The 12,985-nt window shown below is 37.7% G+C and overlaps 1 protein-coding gene across 1 annotated transcript; it reads left to right on the top strand.

Annotated features, from left to right (window-relative positions):
- The first annotated feature begins 6,892 nt into the window (after nt 1-6,892).
- On the top strand, nt 6,893-10,303 carry LOC145637932 (heat shock 70 kDa protein 18-like). Its single transcript, XM_081688932.1, has 2 exons — nt 6,893-7,195; nt 8,353-10,303. The coding sequence occupies exons 1-2, from the start codon at nt 6,967-6,969 to the stop codon at nt 10,059-10,061; spliced, it is 1,938 nt and encodes a 645-aa protein (XP_081545058.1). The 5' UTR covers nt 6,893-6,966; the 3' UTR covers nt 10,062-10,303.
- Nucleotides 10,304-12,985: the final 2,682 nt, after the last annotated feature.

The following is a 12,985-nucleotide window of genomic DNA, read 5'->3' as shown; positions in this document are numbered from 1 at the left end:
GGTGTACCTAGATCTAATGAATGCGGAATTTTGTATTTGAGAGAAGCTAGTTTAGAAAAGAGAGAGAGAAAGTAATCAAGAAAAACTTGATGAGAGTTGGTAAAAATAAAGAGAATCGGTGATTGTGGATGAAAACTGATGATTGATGATGAATGAAAACGGAGTTTTTATGACGTTATTTATAAAGAAAATCAGCCAAAAAGATAAAATATCAAAACAGAGTTCTGGCGTAAAAAATCGAGTTGGCGCCAGACGCCAACATTAGCGCCAGGCGCCAATGCTAGCGCCAGGCGCTACAACTGGCGTTTGGCGCTGATTCAGAAATTTACGCGTTTTCTTAAAATCAGATAAAAATTGCCGTACAGGAGGATAAAATCGTATTTTTCCTCAAAAATGCTCTTTGATTCTAATTAAAACTCTGAAAAGTCAACAAAAGTCAATTTATCAATGCTAATTGAATTAGGAATGAAAAGAACCTTCTAGAAGAATCTAGAAGACTAAAACCATTCCTAATTGCATTAGGAATGATAAATCTATATTAGGCCCTCCTCTAGATCATTGGGCCGCATATAAAGCTCAAACCAGGCCCAGTTCAGTAATTTGGCCATAACTTCCTCAATATTCATCGGAATTGGGCTCATAATATATTGTTGAAAAGCTCTTGTGAAGCCCCATCCAACTACACTACTATAGGACACATATCATGGACCAACCAAACTGGATTGACTGTTTTCTTAAAATAAGTTTTCAAAAAACAGAGAGAAGAGAAAAGAAATTAAAACTATCCGCAACACTAAACTTTCCACACTTCCACTTCATTCGATTATGATTCGACGTGAAAGGTACTCATCACCGGGTTTGGTTTTGGGGAGACAAAAATGGGTGTCTACAGAAGCCCCCACTTTGACTGAGTTTGGAGAAACGCGAGTTTTGAAAACAAAAGTCAAAGTATCGATAGAGACGGAGAATGATTCAGAACGTTCTGCGATCATAAACCACTCTTGTAACACCGATACCTGCAAACTAGCATTAGTTAAACAGATAAAAGAGTTAAGAAACGCGTATCTTGCACCGTCGAGCACGCGTCTCTGAAAGTAACCGATTTGCTGCTGCATTACTGTTGTTTTGATGACCTCCTGCCAAGAGAATGCCATCCCGCTTGAAAACCGCTACGCTTGTAACTGCTTCCAATATTGAAGATTGCTTCGCTTGAAACGATCCTCCTCCGCTTTGATAATATTCCACGTCCAAGGGAATACTATCGAAGATTGCTTCGCTTGAAACAATCCTCTTCCGCTTTGATAATATTCCACGTCCAAGGGAATACTATCGAAGATTGCTTCGCTTGAAACAATCCTCAGTTGTTTTTTGACAACTCTCCACAATCTAGGGAACGCCATCCTGCTGTTTTGATGTTCACCTGTCTCTGAACAAAGAGCTTCTTTTGGATATATTCACGCGCCTCTGAACAAAGAGCTTTGATTGATATACCCACGTGTCTCTGAGCAAAAGAGCTTGATGATATGTCCACGCGTCTCTGAACAAAGAGCTTTGAAAATAGGATGCCCACGCGTCTCTGAACAATAGAGCTTGAATAATATGTCCACGCGTCTCTGAACAATAGAGCTTAAATAATATGTCCACGCGTCTCTGAACAAAAGAGCTTGAATAACGTGTCTCTGAACAATAGAGCTTGAATAATATGTCCACGCGTCTCTGAACAATAGAGCTTGAATAATATGTCCACGCGTCTCTGAACAATAGAGCTTGAATAATATGTCCACGCGTCTCTGAACAAAAGAGCTTCGATACTTAAACGTTTGTTGCGATAATATTCTGAAGAAAAATTTTCGAAGACTAACGCTTGTTGATCTCTAAAGCTCGCTTGAATTTGTTTCCGCTATGCCAATACGTCGGCGGTTTGCTGCTTGTGAACCATTATGTCCGTGATAAGCCAACGCTTAGGTGCTTTAAGCTAAGTAAGACGATCTCGATCACTTATTGTGACTGTAATCATGTCAAATTGCTTATAGGGGCTAACTGCCGTACCAAGGAACCCAAAATTGTTGTATGAGGTCGAAATCACCTTTCTGAGAGGCTTCGAGCTCTATCGCTGCTGAAATATCTCTGGCGCCAAGAATTGACTCTGTCGCCAGACGCTGTGATCTAGCGCCAGGCGCTAAAAGCTATTGCCAGACGCTAGATGTTTTCGTCTGGCGCTGGGGTAGGGTCTTCCCTATTCTGCTGCACCTGTATTTATTTTTTACCATAGAACTTTGCCAATTTCTTTAATTATCTTAGGGTTGACCTAAGGTTTGACTCATTGACTTGACATGACTCAAGGTATAAACTTGACTCACTGTGATCGATTCGAGGTTGACTCGACTCAAAGTGTTTGACACATGTGTTAGAATCAAATAAAAGTGATATGACACGACATGACTCAATGTGTACATGACTCGTGTGTGCATTGTAATGTGATCGTGCGACTCGAAAATGCAAAAAAGCAAAAATTTCCGTCATTTTGGTGGAGGGTATTGACTTTCTCCCGAAAAAGAAAGACGCAAAAAAAGAAAGAAGCGAAGTTTTTGAAGGTGCATGTTGAATGAGCTTAGCCAAATGTTGTTTGATACTATCTCTCAAGGTGCAAGGATTAACCCATCCTAGGCTATCTCAATGGTTGACTCAATGATGAAAGCATTTGGGTAACTTAGGCACGGAAGCTAAGCACTTCATACTTCGTGATGCAATGACAATTATGATTGATGAGTGATGTTGATATGACAAGGCATGCTTCAACGGTGTGTTAAGATTCCATGACAAAGGGTTCCTAAGGGAAAGTATATTTGGTCATGTATTTGTGATGTGTGTGAAAGTGATACTTAAGTTAGGCTGCAAAGGCTAAGTGTGTGGGAAAATATATTGAAAAGAGTCAAATGGTGGTGACTCTTAGGCTAGGTAAGCTAATGATGTAGGGATCAAGCCCCCAAGTCTAGCTCTACATGGATAGGGATGAGCATAGGAAATCCCTTGATATGATCATGGTGTAAGTGTGTGAATGTGAATATGAATACATTTTTATTACGGCCGCATCTCGATGTGAGGTTGCCTACGTATCCGTTAGGAATCATGCCGAACGTAGCTCTAGCCGAACCTCGCACAAGTGTGTGTATACCTCAAAAAGGTATTTTGAAGGGTTGTAACGTGGTTAGGCTAAAGGTTATAGAAGAAAGGGATAAAGGCTCAAGACCCTAGATAAGCCCCCAAGGTGTGCAACCTTGCTTTTGAGTCTTTATATTTTTATGCTTGAGGCTTGCTTCTCTTTTTTAGCTCTCTTCTTTTTTTTTTGCTTTAGCATTTATTTCATTTTAATAAGTGTGGGCAATCCCGATCATGCGGTCTATCACTCACTTGACATTCATGTTTCTCAGGCACGGTACCGAGCACTCGATAAGAGACGCAATCTGAGACGTGTTCTTATCAAAGATATTTTCATGTAAAAGACATTGGAACACTTACCCTTTTGTACACTTTTATTTATTTATTTTTTTTTATTTATTTTGATCTTTTGAAATCACTCAAGCTTTTTATGATATTGAAAACTGCATAAGTTGCACACTATCCCATCCCAAGGTTAGGTAGATGTAGGTTGAAGAAAGAAAGGTCTATCGTTAGACGAGGCTCAAAGTGGTTTATGAAGAAAGGATTGTATATTTGAAAGGTGAAAGGAGATATGATGTGGCTACAAGGGGTGCCTCAAATCATTGGTATACCTTGTGTTTAGTTCGACATGGATTTTTTTTTTTTTTTAATGCAATATAATGAAATGATCATATGTAAGAGAATAAATGTTCATTTTATTAAAAAGGAAAAAAGAAAGAATCTACAAAATTAATCTAAGGGAGAAGAAAGGTGCCTATGCTAGACTTATTGGGGAAAGGATAAATAAAGAAAAAGAAAAAAAAAAGATGTCATGAAATCTCGTCGTTTGAAGCTCGCCTTATGTCTTGTATTGTTTGCTTTATCATCACTCGCTCTTCTTGTTAACTGGAGGTATGGGAAGCTTGTTATTATCAATCAAATGTTGGATAACCTCTTTTAGCTTCCAACAGCTCTCAGTAGCATGACCCCTACCTTGATGGTACTTGCAGTGCACATTTGCATTCCAACTAGGCACTCTCTTCTCAAGTGGGGGATCTTGAAGAGGTCCAATAGGAGTAATGAGTCCCTTGGCATGGAGTCGATCGAAAGCATCATCGTAGCTAATTCCAATAGGGGTAAAATCCCTTTTTTGTTGCTTTCTAAATCCTAAGATCTCATTAAGGTCGAAAGTACCAATACTGTTACTAGAGTAGGTGTTTTCGGAAGAAGAAGGATAGTCGTTCTTCTTCCTTTTACATCCACTGTTACTATCGTTACTAATCTTGGCCTTCTTGTCGCGCGGAGGAACATGAAGGAGATTTGAATCAATGAAGTCTTGAACACGATCCTTGAGGGCGAGACACTTTTTGGTAGTGTGACCTCGACCTCAATGGTATCGACAATAGGAATTTGGATCCCAATTGGGAAAACGTTTTTCAGATGGAGGGTCTTGACAGGGACCAATGGAGTGAATATGACCTTGATCACGAAGGCAGTCAAAAGCTTCATTATAAGTCATTCCTATTGGTGTGTATTCTTCAATAGTCTGTTTTACCCGTGGCTTAGGAGCATTGAGTTCTTCATTAAACCCTTGGCGAGAATTTTGTTCGATGACCGTCACCCGATTTGCTAGTCCTTCTACCACATTCAAGAGCATGGCAACGACATCTTGTAGTTTTCGAACATCCTCTTTTAGACTTGACGAGCCTTCCCTGGTATTATCTAAGAAAAGACTTTCATCCTCCTCAATTATGGCCACTTCATCGAGAGAGGTTATATAAGCTGTCTCGATCATGGGCTCTCCTACAGGTGTGATAAGAAGTGATGGATCAAAGGATGTCTGATCTTCTTCGATGGCTAGAATCTCGGAAGTTTCATTGTTATCGATCAAATCTTGAATAGCTTCTTTGAGTTTCCAACACTCCTCAGTGTCGTGACCCTTTCCTTGGTGATATTTGCAGTGCTTATTAGGGTCCCACTTAGGTGGCCTGGCTTCTGGAACTGGATCTTTGATGGGCTCTACGGGCATGACTAGTCCTTTGTGGTGTAGTTTCTCAAAAGTCGTTTCATAACTCATACCAAGTGGAGTGAACACCCTTTTTGACCTTTGGATTCGTGATTTAGAGGTGTTCGTAGTATGTACTTCATTAATGGGAGAGGAAGAAGAAGGATGGTCGTTCTTCTTTCCTCTCGCACTATTATCTTTCAGCCTTGAAAGTATTCAAGTTGTGTTGGTACTTTAAGTGCTTTGAATACTTCCCTTGGAGATTCTTGATAAACATCCTCACCGATTCCTTTTCAGTGGGAGTTTTGACCATATTAGCAGAAGTTTCCCTCCATTTGTTGAAGAAAGAAGTGAACCCTTCGTTTTCTTTTTGTTTTAACATCTCAAGTTGTCTGTGGTCTGTTTCGTCTTGGATGTTGCACTTATATCTAACTATGAAAGCGTTTGTTATCGACTCCCAAGAAGAGGTTTTCTCTTTGTCAAGAGAAAAGAACCATTGCTGGCAAACGGTCTCGAGAGATAGTGAGAACAGAGAGGGGAAAACCTTCTTATCGATGCCCTTAATGCTCATTATAGTTTCAAAGGTTCTTAGATGAAAGTAAGGGTTATCTGTTGCTTTGAGTTTAGGAATGTCAGTGGCGTTGAACTTATGTGGAAGAAGTTCCTTGTCCAGCGAGACCCCTTGTGAACTCATGCCCTGAAATTTATAGTCACTAGATAGCTTTCTCAAACTTTCTTGCATGAGGTTCATTTGTTGTTGCTTCACAGGGTCATCAATTTTGAGGGTTAAAGCCTTTAACACCTCAGTCACGTCATTCAATTGATTCCTAAGTTCATTGACCTCTTCTTGACTTGCCATTATCTTTTTAGCCTTCCTCTTTTGACGAATCGGTTTATCAAAAAGTAAGACTTGAATAAAGAGGTTATCCTTGATTAATCGCCCTTCTCTCCTTGACCAAGTACTGTGGAAAAGGAATTTGGGGATATTCATTGTTAATTATTTGACTCAAACTTTATTCAACATGCAATGGATGGAGGAAGTGAAGAAAGATTGGAATAGAATGTGAAGAAAAATGATGTTGATGGAGGGATATGAAGAATTAGGAATAGAATGTACCCCCAACTCAAATGACGGAAAAGACCGACTCATGCATGAACCTAAGACATGGTCATGGTGACATATACTCAAAGTGTGTGCTAAGACTAGTGAGTGTAGGTGGTACGTTAAGACTCGTGTCATGACCATGTGACTAGACTATATGACTTAGTGTCTAGACTCAATTAATTACTTGACAAGGTATTATTGACAGTAAAAATTAACCGAATTATTTAGCAAACTGGTTAATTAGACACTAGGTGATGACTCAATCAATAATCCGAACTGTCATCAAAACGACAGGACTAGCGTCGCACTGTGTAGTGTAGTGCCAGACGACAGAGCTGTCGCCAGGCGCCACACTCCACAGAGTGGCGCTACAACTCATATTTTGGCGCCAATGCTGGAACCTCAATCTGAGATTGTTTTCGGTGTTATTAATCAACAGGGGTATGCCTAAAGTCGTACTAGGTCAATACTTATTAAAATATTAGACTTTATTTACTCAAATTAATTAATCAATTAATTAATTATGTAAAGTTCTTTAAGTCATTAATTTATTAAATCTCAACACAAGTCAAACAAACGGTTAAGGAAACATATATATGCACAACAAATATATCCGCAACAAATAATGCACAATAATAAAATAAAAAAATTTGTATTTTCACCATTTGAAACAGAGGTTGGGTGAAACCGTGAAAGATAGGAGTGAGTTTGGAAGATGAACGGAGGAAAACAAGCAAAATTATGGCCGGCGATAGGAATCGATCTCGGAACCACTTACACATGCGTCGGAGCATGGTCCCCACAACAAGACCGCGTTGAGATCATCACCAATGAATTAGGCAACCGTACGACGCCGTCTTGGGTCGCATTCAACGATACTCAGCGTCTCGTTGGCGAGGCTGCCACCAACCAAGCCGGAAACAATCCTACCAACACCATCTTTGGTTTTTCTCTTTCCCTCTTATTTTATGCTTTAAATTTTTGTGCTTTATCATTTTTTTTCCTTATTTTGAAACCCTCATTTTATTTATTTTTGTGGAATGATGAAAATTTATAAAGAAAAAAATAATAATAGTTGTAATTAATTATACCCTTTACTTTAGAATAACAAAATGTATTTCTTTCAAAAAAAAAAAAAAAAAAAAAAAGAATAACAAAATGTATTTGGTTGAATTTGATTTCTTCTTGCATTATTGGTGTTGTATGGAAAAATCAAGAATATAGTTGAGATTATGCTATTATTGCTGTTTTACTACATAGTTTAAGAAAGAAGCACAAACAATGTTTTGGGTCATCTTGTTTTGGATCATTACTCTTTTGGGTCGAATTGGAAGTAATGGTGATCGACTATTTTGAGATGTTCGGAAAATGAATGTATTGTTTTTTGAAATAGAAAGCTCAATTAAATTAGTGAAGTTGAAGTTGGGAAGGAGATAAGTGTTATTAAGGCTATGTTAACTTTAGCAGTTAAAAGAGTATAATTTGAAGCTAAATTGTAATAAATTTGCTCCATTTTAAATGATGTTTGAATTGGCTGGGAAACACTTTAGTAAAGTATTTCTGCTTAAAAGAAGATTACAAATTGGAGCCTTTTTTCTCAAAGAAATTTTATTGTGAAGTTAGTGGCTTGCTATTTGAGCATAATACGAAGTCTTGACTATTGAAATTGTCTTGTGTCAAAGTGGTTGTCTTCTTAGGCTTTTGGTCTTGAATTTGATATTGAAAACAATTAAGATTAAACAAATGCATAAGTTTTCAATTAAGGAAAGGGCAGTAAAGGTTAAACACTTGAATATAAGATGTGAGGATTTTTGTTTCTGAGCTAGCAGTCACAGTGCTTTGTTAGCTATAATATGTAATTATAATTTGCAAGTGTCTTGTAAAATCTGTCAACTCGTCTTGAACTTTTTCTGCCATGTTATTTGCAACTTAAATTTGAAGAGGGGACGTGTTTTGTGTAATTAGCCGTAGCTATTTGTAGTAGTCCTTTGTGACGATAAATTTCAGTTGGTATCATAATTTATACTATTGGAATCCAAATGACGAGATTTGATTAATTTTTGAGATGGTAATGAGATTCTTTATTTTTTAAATTTTGTAGATGCTAAAAGGCTTATAGGTAGAAAATTCAGCGATGAAATGGTACAGAAAGACATTAAGCTCTGGCCATTTAAAGTGATTCCTACTGCTGATGGAGAGGATTTCAAGAAGCTTATGATTGTAGTTACTTATGAGGGTGAAGAGAAGCAATTTGCTCCAGAGGAGATATCCTCAATGCTTCTCATAAAGATGAAACAGATATCAGAGGCGTATCTTGGTTCAGAAGTTAAGAATGCTGTTGTTACTGTTCCTGCCTACTTCAATGATGCCCAGCGACAAGCAACTAAAGATGCTGGTATCATTGCTGGCCTGAATGTTATGAGGATAATTAATGAGCCAACAGCAGCTGCCATTGCATATGGTCTTGATAGGAAAGGTACTAGTAGTGATGTGACAAAGAATATTTTGGTTTTTGACCTTGGTGGTGGAACTTTTGATGTCTCTTTGGTCACAATAAAGAAGGGTGTTTTTGAAGTAAAAGCAGTTAGTGGGGACACCCACCTTGGTGGTAGAGATTTTGACAATAGATTGTTGAGTCATTGTATCGCTGAGTTTGAGAGGAAACACAAGAAAGATATAAGCGCCAATCGTAGGGCTGTTGGAAGGCTGAGAGCTGCTTGCGAGAAGGCTAAGAGACTCCTTTCTTCAACTACAGAGACTACTATTGAGATTGATTGCCTTTTTGAGGCAGCAGATTTCTCTTGTAGCATTACTCGTGCCCGATTTGAAAAGATGAATATGGATTTGTTCCAAGATTGTATGTTACCTGTTCAAATGTGTTTGAGAGATGCCAAGATGGAAAAGAGTGAAATTCATGATGTTGTTCTTGTGGGTGGGTCAACCCGAATACCAAAGATTCAGCAATTGTTGCAAGATTTTTTTGATGGAAAGGAGCTTTGTAAAAATATTAACCCAGATGAGGCCGTGGCATCTGGAGCTGCATTCCACGCTGCGATCTTGGCTGGTGTAGGTAGTAATAAGAACTCTGTGCTTGTGGATGTTACTCCTCTGTCCCTTGGTATGGAATTATACTTTGGTAACATGAAAGTAATAATTCCTCGGAATACGCCAGTCCCAACGAAGATGATCAGCAGAGTTAGTACTGCGGTTGACAACCAGAAAACTGTACAATTTCCAGTATATGAGGGTGAGAGACCCATTGCTAATGAAAACAACTTATTGGGCCAATTTTCTCTGCATATCCCTCCAGCACCTCAAGGTGTCCCTCAGTTTGATGTCTGTTTCAACATTGATGTTGATGGCATTTTAACTGTGTCTGCAGAGCTTGTTGGCACAAACAACAAGGACCAAATCACCATCGCCAATCACAGTGGGAGGTTATCAAAGGAATCAATTGACAAGATGATGAAGTCTGCTCAAAAGTATAAGGCTGAGGATGAGGAGCGCAAAAAAGCAGCTATAGTTAAGAACAAGTTGGAGAATTATATATACGAGGTTAAGGGAACCTTAAGAGGTAGTGGAACGAAGATGAATAACAAGGACAAGAGAAAAGTGGGTGATGCCATTGAGAAGATAACCCAGTGGCTGGAGTGGAACTATTTGCTTGCTGAAGCTGTCAAGTTTGAGGCGAAAATTGAAGAGCTTAAAAGCATCTGCGAACCTATGTTTGCAAAGATGCACCAGCAGGAGGATGGTACTCCTAAGGCTACCCGTGGTTGCTCCAAGATTGAGATAATAGAACTTGATTAAGCTTTAATCATATAGCAAACCTGATCACAACTATTTTGTCATTAGTCTTTTAGTACAAGTGATCCATTAGGCAGATATGAATATAACTGTTAATTTTATTAGCTAGCGCCTGTACAGAATGTTCCCACCTGAATAGTTTCAGTTCTCATGTATGCCTTGCTTTGCTATGATATGCTTGCTCATATTTTGAGCTTGAACCCTGATTTGGAGGCTGTTTGCCTACATAGCTGTCTGCTTGTCATTGTTATACCTGAAACTGAAAGTTTAAAAATAAGATAAAAGCTAATAATATCCAGCTTCATTTATTCTTTTTTCCCTTAAAATTTGGGTTAATTGAATGGCAGGTAAATTGAGGTATGTGTCTGTGCAATTTAGTACAAATTTTTCTCTCTAGAGTAGGGATGGCAATGGGTTTAAGACAACACATGAGTATTTGTCTACTGTCATTCTCATTGCCTTTTTTCTTTTTCCTGTTTTCTAGCAATTTTTGATTCTCAGCTCAATAAAGTGAGCATCAGTGACTCTTCAAAGGTAAAAATTATAAAATTTGATATGATCTGCTGCGTTTGGAAGTAAACAGTCTGACTTTCTAATTACAATGTTCAGAATGCTTTGAATGAACTTCATTTCCCTGCTGAATTATAATACCCTGTTTGTGTAACTGATCATTTTTGATACTTTGCTTTTTATGAATGTAGTCTCCTTTTTGCAACGAGCATCCAGCCGTCCTAGGCCTTCAAGTCATAGCCTCATAGGCATGGACCAAGCACTGGAAAATCATTTATTTTTGGACGAGATGACAGCAATAGCCGGAGCTCAATGACTTTGCTGAGATCGCTGACTCCCTCAATCTGGTAAGCTTAATTCACAAGTCATTGTAACTATTAAAGACTAAAGCATACAAGTTCCCTACTTACAATTAAATTCGAGTGAGACTAATAATGAATTCTGGATTGATATCCCCATATCTAAAGTCTGGTATGTATGTTACTATGATTCTTCATTTCACCGTAATTGCCTCTGTTGGATCCTTGAAACTCGGTTGTAGACTATAAATTAGAAAAAATGACTTTATTCCCTAATTGATTTATTAAGAGAACAAGGACAGAATTTGGTAAAATGCAACCATCATACACGTATGTATGTTAAACTAACCTGAAAAAAGACATTAGTTCTAATTATTTGCTATTAGACTGCCTCAAATTAAACGTAATTCGAAATAAAGACCTGTTCAATTCTCACCTGCTGTAACTGATAACAATTTATCACAATATATGCATAAACCAGAGTACTGTATGTTGATACTAGCTAAAAGTCGCAGCTAGTTAAACTAAAAAACTACAGAATTTTGTTACTAAAATTTCATTAGGCAGATTTGAATATGACTGTTAATTTTATTAGCTAGAGCCTATGCAGAATGTTTCCACCTGAATACCTGCAGTTCTTGTGCCTTCTTTGCTATAGTAAGCTCCCCTCAACTCTCCAACTTTCCCTCTTTCTCTACTTTCCCATTCAGTCTTTCTCCGAGTTTTTCTTTCCTCCTTCAATGGCAGCATTATATGGAAGCAACAAGAGGAGAAAATAGTATTGTTGGCCATGAATGTGTTTGAGAAGGTTGAAGAAGGTACTTATGGAAAGGCTTATCAAGCCAAAGAGGCTAATTAAAACATCTTTTTTCAGACTTATTCACTCTGTTTACTGCTCAAATTCCACCTTTTTTGTTCCATAATTATCTTATTCTCTATTCTTTAAACCTTTTCAATTTCTGGCTGTATTTAGTTAGGTGTCCTGAGTTTTAATGGTGAATTCGATGGTAATTGACAAGGCTACATCTTCGAAGCAGCCGCCATTTAAGAAAATAATAAAATTAAAAAAAAAAAAAAAAAAAAAGAGAGAGAGAGAGAGAGGGAGAAGCAAAATAGAGAGCATTGTGGTTGAAATTGCTCAGTGAGTGCATTGACAGCTTGTTTAGGTAATTTGATGAGGGATTTTTGCCGCCTTAAATTTCTTGTATCCATTCAATCTAAACATTGATTTCTAATATGTTAGTTTTCAATAGACATTTTGCATTTTATGGCTTTGGGATTTTTAAAATTTATTTTTTGCTTCTATTATGAATTTTTATGAGTGTTTCTGAGATAGATGAAAAACATAAATAATTAGGCTTTATAGATTCAATATGCTTCTTGTGGGATGAATTTCTATACAGTATCTAAGCTGTCATAAGTGTTATTGATGACTACGAAAATGTGAAACGAGAAAGAAAAATGTGAACTTGATTGTGTCGGATATGCAATTGTTGAAGCAATTGTGCAGTTTTACCCTCAGAAAGAAGTTTGAATGTAAGTCGTGATGAGATTGACACATTTTTTTGGATTGAGAGAATTGCAGGGAAAAGAAGAAAATAGAAAAGAAGGAATTCATTCCCCCCGTGGTTCTTGGATACCTTTTGATAGGAAGGAAGAGAAGGGAAATGGAAGTTTTCATTTTCCCTCCCTCTTTAATAAACCAAATCCTTCCAATGTTGGAAAAATTTGGAAGAAAAATTTAACCTTACCTTCTTCCTCCCCTTTCCTTCTTCTTTCCTCCCTTTCATTTCTCTTTCACTTTGCTATCCAAACAAACCGTGAAAGGATTTAGGAGTTTGATTAGGTCTATGTGAATAGGGTATTAAAAAAAATTTATTTATAAATTTTTATTTACAAAGTCCAAAGTTTTTGGAATGAATTTTGTGATCTTGGGTATAGTTGGCTCTCATCATAGATTATATTGGTGTTCAGTGGTGTGTATTCTGTAAGGACTACCCATAAGCTTTGTGCAACTAGACTCTTCAGAGCTGCATGTTATATGAGTGATAATTAGTTTTTAATGAATTTGAGTCACTGTGTAGCATCTGTGAGAAGCCAAGAACTGTGAATGGTGGA

This window comes from Chenopodium album, chromosome 7 (genome assembly GCF_948465745.1).
Source record: "Chenopodium album chromosome 7, dcCheAlbu1.1, whole genome shotgun sequence".
In the NCBI taxonomy this organism is placed as follows: domain Eukaryota; kingdom Viridiplantae; phylum Streptophyta; class Magnoliopsida; order Caryophyllales; family Amaranthaceae; genus Chenopodium; species Chenopodium album.
The sequence above is the reverse complement of the archived record's forward strand: the minus strand, read 5'-3'. Positions and strand labels throughout refer to the sequence as shown.